The sequence below is a fragment of the Narcine bancroftii genome, chromosome 4, assembly GCF_036971445.1.
Source record: "Narcine bancroftii isolate sNarBan1 chromosome 4, sNarBan1.hap1, whole genome shotgun sequence".
NCBI lineage: Eukaryota > Metazoa > Chordata > Chondrichthyes > Torpediniformes > Narcinidae > Narcine > Narcine bancroftii.
Window position 1 is genome coordinate 56,828,880 of NC_091472.1, and position 10,368 is coordinate 56,839,247.

Here is a 10,368-nt window from a genome sequence, read left to right on the forward strand (position 1 = left end):
GTGGTCCATACTTGAGGGGAAATGGCAAATGATCCGGGGGAATGCTAGTATTTGCTCAGGAAAATTTAACAAATGTTAAAAGAATACCAAAGTTTCCAAAGTAAAATTACTAACTAGACAAATTACCAGGAACTTGAACAAGGCAGTTTAAATTGACTGTGGTCTTTAACTTCATCTTAGACAGCAACAAAGTTGCCTACTGATTTCTCATTCTATTGAAGCACTAATCCTGGACCCAGATTCTGCCAGGTAATAACTTTTAGTTGGTGTTTAATTGTGTGATAATTGTTATGATTTAATGATGACACATAAAGTATTCTTGTCAGGAACATGTTATTTGTAGGAAAAAGCTCAGAGTGTGTTGGCATACTGCTGTTTGACCTCAAATTTGAACAAACCCAACACATTGGAGTTCTTTCATCTCCCATTTGCAAAAAGCTTAATGAAGTAATTCTATTAATATTCTTTAAAATGCTAATAAAATTGCCTGTATTGTTATGAATGGTCTCACATAGACTGAATGGGTGTTTGCTGCTGTTTTTCAATGTTCCTTGCTAATGTGAAGTTGAGACTAGTGCAAATGTACCTGACTTGATGCAATAAATCGGTAAGCTTGGGATACTTTCGGAGCTATCGGAAGCATCATGGTCAAGATTTAGTTAATATTCAGAATTCAATATGTCACAACTTAAAGCTCACATTTTTGAATCTAGAAATCTACAATTTGTATGCTCAGATCTTTCTTGGAAACTCCAAATAAATGTTTATTAGGTCAAATTGTTACAATGGTATGAATTGCAGGGCAATTGATTCAGCCACCTGTGAAGATTGCTTTATTACTTTGTCCTTTGAGAATTAGAATATGGAATTATTTCAGAAGCCATTTGCAAATTAGATGGTTGAACATTTTTTAAAAATTGTGCCTTGCTTAGTTTAAACATTGATTGTAAGTAAGAATTGTCATTTTCTTTGACCTAAAGTTGATTGAATATAATATTGACAATAGTAGGGCATTGGCTCAGACAAGGGTACAAATGCTAGAGCAAGGAAGGAAATATTGCCATGATGTATTACTTTCCTGCCCAAGAGATCTTGTAAAATGAGGTTAGTGGAAAGTAAAGAAAGAATATTAGGCACTGTCCTACTGATTCCACAGAAAGCTGGGCAAGATTATAAAGCTTCACAGGGCCAGAGGCCCAAGCTCAATCATGACTTCAAGCATTGTCTGCTTCCCTGTATTTGGAAGGATTTCCACAGCGTGGTCCAGTTTACTTCCACATCACAAAGGCATATGGGTCATGAGGTTGAATTGTCCCGAGTGTGTAGGTAAGTGGTACTATCTTGGAGGTAGGAGGGCAGTGGGGAAAATAAAGAGATCAGTGTGGATGGATGGTCAGTGGTCAGCTGGAACTCAATGGGGCTGAAGTACCCATTTAAGTGCTGCATAGATCAGATTTTTTTTTAATGTTGAGAAAGGGCATGGTTGATATGATCTTGGCCACCTTCCTCTTTGATATCCATGGTCCTTCTTCCCCCCATCTTCATCCTAAATCTCAATTTTGTTTCTTCAGCCTTGGATATATTCATTGACTCAGCATCCAGTCCTCCAGAGAATTGAGGATTCAATGTTCAAACATGTTTCTCCCCATGTGCCTTAGATTTGTAACTCATTCTTAAAACGAGATTTCTCGGGAGGGGAGAGGTCATTTTCATCATCTGTCCTGTAAATCCTCCTCGGCATTCTGTGCATTTTAAGATTGCTGCTTATTCTTTTCAACTCAGTTGAGTGCAAAACATACCTGCTCCAGTGCACTTAAGACAACTAGTTTGTCCCTGAAATAGTAACCTTTTCAGAACTACCCTCAGTATCCCTCAATGAATTGAAACTGCAAGTGGAACTGCAGTTGTTTTACTCTTGCTCTGTACAGTTGTAGCAAGATTTCCCTCCTGTGGTACTCTAATGTAAATTATTTAACATTTCCCCGCATTGTAGTTTATTGGCTACATTTTTGACTATTCATTTATCCTTTCTCACTCTGCTTAAGACAGAGATTCCCTTGTTATCCCTTACAAACCACAGAGCACCTATGTGGCTTCCTAAGGTGGTATGTGAGTGGGGTTTTAAAAGAAAAGGTTGAGAACCACTGGTTTAAGAGGTTGCATCCTCAAACCAATCTTTGTATCAGCAGCGCATTTAGCTAGGAAATACACGGCTCCTTTAACCAATGTAGATTTCAAATTGTTGCATCTCGTATGTACACTATTGTCAGTTACCAGTAATACTGTATCATCATTGCTCCATGTCTGTGTTGACCTCTTTCCCCCATTCATCTTCAACTACTTCTGCCATTACTAATCACAGATCAGGACTGATCAGAATTTATTGTCATGAACAAGTCACGAAATTCATTGTTTTGCTGCAGCATCAAAGTGTAAATATTGATATAAACCACAAAAATAAAAATAGTGCCCAAAAAAGTCAAAGGAAGGCAGTAACTTTGGTTCATTGATCATTCAGGAGTCTGATGGCAGTGGGGAAGAAGCTGTCCTTGTGCCACTGAGTGCATACTTCAGGCTCCATGAGCAATCTTACCTCAGCAGTATCTCCTAGCTTCATTATTTCTTTTAGCCAGGGAAAGAGCAACAGCACAAGATGTCACTCTGATTTGAATATGAACTGTTTGTAAGAAGGACTAGAGAGTTTTAAGGAGGGAAAAAAGCATTATCACAAAGACTAGAGCTGGCCAACATAGGCTTTGCCAGTATTCTCTCCCAACCTGGGGAAAATTACAAGGATCATTGATTTTTTTTTTCAGTCACATTTTTCCAACCCCATGATAGATTTTTTTTATTGCGATCAATTTTTAAAAAAAATTTAGGACAAAACTTAATTGGCATTATTCCAGAGGAAAGTCATCTTTGCAGATGACACAAAGTTTGGAGGTGTTGCGGATAGCTTAAAAGGTTGACGTAGGATAAAGCTGGATATTAACAGGATGCAGAGTTGAGTGTAAAAGTGGCAAATGGAGTTCAATCCAGATAAGTGTGAAGAGATGGATTTTAGAAGATCAAACTTGAAGGAAGAGTATATGGTTTATGACAGGATTCTTAACAACGTGGAAGAACAGAGGGACGTTGGAGTCCAGATCCATAGCTCTCTCAAGGTTGCTGTGTAGGTTGATAGGATAGTTAAGAAGGAGTTTAGGATGCTTGGCTTTATTAATTGGGGGATTGAGTTCAAGAGTCGAGAGGTCATGTTGCAACTCTTCAAATCTCTGGTTCAACCATACTTGGAATATTGTGTTCAGTTTTGGTTGTCTCATTACTGGAAGGATGTAGATGTTTTGGAGAGGGTGCAGTGGAGATTTATGAGGAAGATGCCTGGATTGGAGAATGTGTTTTATGAGGCAATATTAATAGACCTGGGGCTTTTCTCTTTGGAGCAAAGAAGGATGAAAGGTGACTTGATAGAAATCTACAAGATTATAAGAAACATAGATAGAGTGGACAGCCAGCACCTTTTTCTTGGGCCAAGGTTAACCAGATGACATCTGTGCAAGGTGAGGCGAGGAAAGTTCAGGGGATACAAGAAATATAGAGGGTTATTGGGTGTAAGGTCACAAAAGATTAGCTTGTTGAGTCTGTTTCTATCGGTCAGCACAACATTGTGGGCTGAATGGCCTGTACTGTGCTATAAAGTTCTATATTCTATCAGTCTTGCATGTTAGCAGTTGTCATAATAATTCTATCTTCCTTCGATCAGTATATAACAAGTTTTGTCAATTGGTTTCCTTGTGCAATTATTTCAACAAGTTCCCAATGGAAGCTGTGCTGATGCATTGATGACTTTGGTTGCAGAAGTAAAATCCCAGTTTTAATGAAAATTCCTTCATAACAAGAAAATTGTATCCTTGTACATTAAACCAGGAGTACCAGACTATACTGATAGTTTCAGATATGCATGGATTAACTTGAATATTGCTATTCGCAAGAATAATATGGACAATTGTGAAAACAATATTTTGCACAGTGGGGTATCAAGCAGTTGTGTTGTTTTGTGGGGAAATTTAATTTAATTTATGACTGTTGTGATGTATAATTTTGGGCATCTCCCTTTACCATCCCTCCTCATTTCATCTGTAGTTAGTTTTACAGAAGAAGAAAAAGGCCTATTGAATCCACATTCACCATGAAGAACTCATTTACATTTAGACCCTTCTTACATCTCTCAATTCTCCACAAATTCTAACACTTGTCTACATACTAAAAGCAATTTAGTGGCCAGCTAACATGTTTACCCACACCTATTTTGGTTCCAGAAGGACCAGACCAGAGAATGTGCAATCTCTATACGCACCAGAGGTCAGGATTGAATGCATCACCAGTATGGTGAGGTTGTGGAGCAGAGCAGAGGTTACAATCAAATTAGCAGTAATGTCATTAAATGGAGGAGCAAGCTTGGAGTATTTAATGTTTATTAGTATTCCAATTGCAAAATTTCTGATTATAAATGGGTTACTCTATGTATAATCTGGTATTTCGAAATTTCAATATGTTATCATGTAATGATTTTGCATTATTGTAATCTCCTACAGTTTCCAAGAGTATGGAGGCAATGGGAATGTACATGCTGAAAGTGAATATGAAAGAAGCTTGCTCTCTGTATTTGCTCAGGTGCTGGAGGATGTAGAGTCCCTCAGCAGAAAGTATCCTCCTGTTTCCTACCTGGTAAGTAGATATCAGAGAGGGTAAGTTTGTTTGTAGCAAATGTCTTCAATTATTCCCGAAAATTGTGACAGGATTGTTCCTTCACAAAACAAAGGAAGTATATTGTCAAGTCAAATGAATTTTATTGCCATCTGATTGCACAAGTACAACCTAACGAAGCAACGTTCTCTGGTCCTCTGTGCAAAACATGCAGACTCACAACCAGGCATAAACGCACATCCAGACAAACAACACATATGCAGGACAAGTATTTCATCTATAAGAGTAAAGAAATAAAGGCCTGAGCTTGCTTAGCTTCTGAGAGCAGGCAATCTCAGTTATTCAGACTATTAGGCTTCAGCTATTTTCCTTCCATTCATTTCCTTTTACAAAGTCTGATGATTTTGTCTGGATATTTGATGATTTGCTCCTTTCCCTCATCCAAGTTGCTTTTATTAATAAGTTTGAGCAGTGACTATTACATTATTAGATTAGAGCAGAAATAGTTAAGCTTGAACTCTACAAATTTATAGAAGTGTCTGACCCTGCCTCTAAACAGCCTTGAGCTTCTGACCACTGGTTTGTCTTTGTCAACAATTAAACTAACCCCTTATTGCTGCCACTCAGGGTACTGTGAACATGCACCCCAGAATCTCTGTTCATCAATGCCAAAGTCCCGGTCATTTATTCGGAGGTGAAATTCTGTTTGGAAAAAAAGTACATTACCTCATTTGTCTGGATTAAATTTCATCTGCTACCTTTTCACCCAACATTCCAACTGTTCGATGTCTCTTAAATAATGATAATAATGGAACCTTTATCATTACATCTTTAAACAACCTCCTTTACCTTAGAACACACATGTCAAACTCAGGCCCGCGGGCCAAATTTGGCCCGTGATATAATTATATTTGGTCCGCAAGGTCATATCAAATATGTATTAGAGCTGGCCCGCTGGCCGCCGCGCCAGTATAGCGCAGGCACAGCTAATACTACAAATCCCAGAATGCTTTGCAAATGCGTCGGCCCGTCAGCCCGCTAATCGCCCCACCTCCTCTGTTTACTTTTATTAGCATCTGCGACCTGTTTCCTAACTCACATGTAATAAACCCCTTACAAAAAATAGACAAACGAAAGACAGAAAACAGGACTTTTCAAGACAGGTGGGAGGCAGACTATATGTTCATCATTTTAAAAGACAAATCTGTTTGTCATTGAAGCAAGTTGTTATTTTTGTTGACTTGTTGGCTTGTGGAAAAAAAAACATTTAAAAGGAGCTTAAAGGCTATAGAGAAATATTATTTATTGAATATTTTATTTCTCATTTGTTAATGCTTCTTCTGGACAGAGTTTAACCAAAACTATTATTAAACATTTATTTTAATAAGAAAAAATTTAACATTACATATGTTGAAAGAAGAGAAAACATGCAGATGTTGTTGAAAATTTTCAATAAATATTTAGTTTGGCCCACGACTTAGTCCAAGTTTTTAATTTTGGCCCTCTGTGAATTTGAGTTTGACGCCCTTGCCTTTGTTGTCTGCAAACCTATTAATCATATCCCCTCTAAAACCCCAAACATTCTCAAATTGATAACTACATACATTTTAGAAACAAAGGTCCAGAACTGAGCTCTGCTTTGCTTCTCCTGCCCATTAGCCCCCAAATTTTGGATCCAGTCTTCCATACTCCTCAGATCCCTTGTGCCTTAACTCTCTGGAGCAATGTACAACGTGCAAGGCTCATTGGCCTGCTTTCTGCCCTTTTTGAACAATCAGGCAGCATTAGCTATCCACCAGTTTTTATTTTGCATCTTGCCATGAACTATGATCTTTGACCATCAGTCTGCAGGTACTCATTTTGGCCTCTTCCTACTCGAAGACTGAGAGCTATTACTGCTAGCTTCAGTCACAAATAAGTTGACCAGTACCATCCCTATGTGGTTCATTACAGATCAGCTCACTGTGTACCAATGTAGCTGACTTCCAGGGATACCCAGGACTGAATTCACATGCAGTCAGGACACTGAGTTGTGACTGAGTTTGAGCACAGATTGAATTTCTAGTTCAAAAAAAAATTAGAGTGAGTAGCTAGTTTTGTCAATTTTTTCAGAGGGAAATTACTCAACGATTAAAGTCCAACCTATCACCAAGTTGGTCCAGTGGAAGGTGAGCTGTCCTATATCTTATGAAATGCTCAGGGACCAAGTGAAATACCTCGAGTCAGAGGCAATTGCGACTCGCTCCATTCTGGCAGAGCACATGTGGTTCAGCTGGAATGCCTGGTAACAGAGTTAGTTTGTGGCACAAGGGCTGGAAGATTCCGCTGGACCACTGAGCTTGATGAAGACTGTGTCATAACAAAGAGCATGGCTGGATCAACAGGTAGACTATTTATTGTAAGGTAATAAAGAAGAAATGCAATATTACACTAAATTGCCTTTAGTCTGTCTTACGGCAGGCAAAGATTGCCGTTAGCATTTCCCAGCACCCCTTACAGTCAGAGAAAGAAGCAAAAGAGAGTCCCCTTAGAGTCACCGAGTGTCTGTGGAATCATCTCCACCACTCCTGCAGCCGCACAAGACACCATTTCAGATTCAACCATTGGCAACCCTAGCCCAGGACCAAATCTCTGACACAATGTACTGTGCTGTAGATTTCTATGCTCTAATCCAGGCAACATCTTTATAAATCACTTCTGCACCCTTTCCAAGTGTGACCTTACCAAAGGCTTTTTATTGCTATTATACAACATCCTTACTTTTAAACTTAATACCTTGCCTACTGAAGGCAAGCATGCTTTTCATCTTCTTTACCATCCTCTATTTGTGTGGCCACTTTCCAGGAGATTCCTCTGCACATCAATGCTTTTTAGAGTCCTATCATTCATTAAATACTACCCCATTACATTTGACCTCCTAATGTGCAAGTCTCACTTGTTTTGATTAAACTCTTATCTGCCATTTCTCTTTGTATATCTGTCTACAACTCCAAATCTTCATGCCATCTGCAAACTTGCTAATCCACCAATCTACATTTTTTTAATGCAAATCATTTGTATACAGCACAAACAGGGGCCCCAACACCAATTCCTGCAGAACACCACAGGTCACAGGCCTCAAGTCAGAATAGCACTCTTCCATTACTACCTCGTATTCTGTGGGCCATTTAATTCCAAACCCAAATAATCCATTTGCCATGGATACTATGCATCTGTATCAGCCTACCATGAGGGATCTTATCAAATGCCTTGCTTATGTAGATAACATTCACTGCCTTGCCATTTTCAACCACCTTCATCAAATCAAATTTGTAAGACTACCTCCGCTGCACAAAACTGTCAATTAGACACGCCTTTCCAATATGCACAAATCCTATCCCCAAGTTTCCTCTTCAATAGTTTCCCTAGGACTTGTACCTTATTTATAATGTACTGAATTATTTATTTCAGGAGTTGCAATTACTGAATTAAATGTGTAATTTTATTCTAGCACACCATGTGCCTTTGTGGGGCTGTGATTTCCTTGCTGAAGGTCCCCTTATCATTTCAGAGGTATTTCTTCCAAAAGCTTCAGTCCACCAGCATAAAGGTATGTCAATTTCTCTGCCGGTTTTCAATCGTTAATTTTGTGCATCAGCAAGCTTTAACCCCTTTCTATTTATCTAATTTTCTTGAGCAACAGAAATTGAAGTCCATATATCCATAGCAGCCCATTGATGTTGAATCTTGTTTATTGATATGGAATTTCATTGGAATAACAAAAAGAAAATGCCATGGTCATGCATTTTTGGCCATGCATTCTTGTCATCGATGTACACAATGAAGAAAAGTAGTCCTGGAATGAGACTTGTGGGATGAGACCTGGAAGTCCTGGAATGAGACTTGTGGGATGAGACCTGGAAGTCCTGGAATGAGACTTGTGGGATGAGACCTGGAAGTCCTGGAATGAGACTTGTGGGATGAGACCTGGAAGTCCTGGAATGAGACGTGGGATGAGACCTGGAAGTCCTGGATTGAGACTTGTGGGATGAGACCTGGACGTCCTGGAATGAGACTTGTGGGATGAGACCTGGAAGTTCTGGAATGAGACTTGTGGGATGAGACTGGGAAGTCCTGGAATGAGACTTGTGGGATGAGACCGGGAAGTCCTGGAATGAGACTTGTGGGATGAGACCTGGAAGTCCTGGAATGAGACTTGTGGGATGAGACCTGGAAGTCCTGGATTGAGACTTGTGGGATGAGAACTGGACGTCCTGGAATGAGACTTGTGGGATGAGACCTGGAAGTCCTGGAATGAGACTTGTGGGATGAGACCTGGAAGTCCTGGAATGAGACTTGTGGGATGAGACCTGGAAGTCCTGGAATGAGACTTGTGGGATGAGACCTGGAAGTCCTGGAATGAGACTTGTGGGATGAGACCTGGAAGTCCTGGATTGAGACTTGTGGGATGAGACCCGGAAGTCCTGGAATGAGACTTGTGGGATGAGACCCGGAAGTCCTGGAATGAGACTTGTGGGATGAGACCTGGAAGTCCTGGAATGAGACTTGTGGGATGAGACCTGGAAGTCCTGGAATGAGACTTGTGGGATGAGACCTGGAAGTCCTGGAATGAGACGTGGGATGAGACCTGGAAGTCCTGGATTGAGACTTGTGGGATGAGACCTGGACGTCCTGGAATGAGACTTGTGGGATGAGACCTGGAAGTTCTGGAATGAGACTTGTGGGATGAGACTGGGAAGTCCTGGAATGAGACTTGTGGGATGAGACCGGGAAGTCCTGGAATGAGACTTGTGGGATGAGACCTGGAAGTCCTGGAATGAGACTTGTGGGATGAGACCTGGAAGTCCTGGATTGAGACTTGTGGGATGAGAACTGGACGTCCTGGAATGAGACTTGTGGGATGAGACCTGGAAGTCCTGGAATGAGACTTGTGGGATGAGACCTGGAAGTCCTGGAATGAGACTTGTGGGATGAGACCTGGAAGTCCTGGAATGAGACTTGTGGGATGAGACCTGGAAGTCCTGGAATGAGACTTGTGGGATGAGACCTGGAAGTCCTGGATTGAGACTTGTGGGATGAGACCCGGAAGTCCTGGAATGAGACTTGTGGGATGAGACCCGGAAGTCCTGGAATGAGACTTGTGGGATGAGACCTGGAAGTCCTGGAATGAGACTTGTGGGATGACACCTGGAAGTCCTGGAATGAGACTTGTGGGATAAATTTATAACTACCAAAAAAAAATATTCAGAATTTAAAAATCATTTCTTCCCTTAATCTTTAAGGCAGTTAGTTATGGCTGTCTTATCTAAGACCCTACAGTGATATTGATTATATTTTCCACATCTTTTCCAATTCCATTTTGGAATATGAATATTTTCTCCTGTTTTCTTTGCAGTTAGCACTGTCCCCTTCACCTCGCACTCCAACAGAACCAATTACAGTGCAGAATAACCAGCAGTTGGCTCTGAAGGTGGAAGGAGTCATCCAGCATGGCTCAAAGCCTGGGTTCTTCAGGAAAATTCAGGCAGTTTGCCTTAATGTTTCCTCCTCACTGCAGAACAAGGGTGTACAAGATTACAAGGTAGTTGTTGCACGAGTTTAAAACCTATTCTAAGTTGGCTTCAATGTGGTATCAATAATTGATTATTTATACACTTCATT

The 10,368-nt window shown here is 40.3% G+C and overlaps 1 protein-coding gene across 1 annotated transcript in view; it reads left to right on the plus strand.

The window, feature by feature from the left end:
• Positions 1–10,368, plus strand: part of ints7 (integrator complex subunit 7) — an 82,445-nt gene that overhangs the window by 64,948 nt on the left and 7,129 nt on the right. The window contains exons 16-19 of the mRNA XM_069931347.1: positions 181–249; positions 4,596–4,728; positions 8,198–8,296; positions 10,103–10,288. Of these exons, the coding sequence (XP_069787448.1) occupies positions 181–249; positions 4,596–4,728; positions 8,198–8,296; positions 10,103–10,288 (487 nt within the window). The remainder of the gene's footprint in view (positions 1–180; positions 250–4,595; positions 4,729–8,197; positions 8,297–10,102; positions 10,289–10,368) is intronic.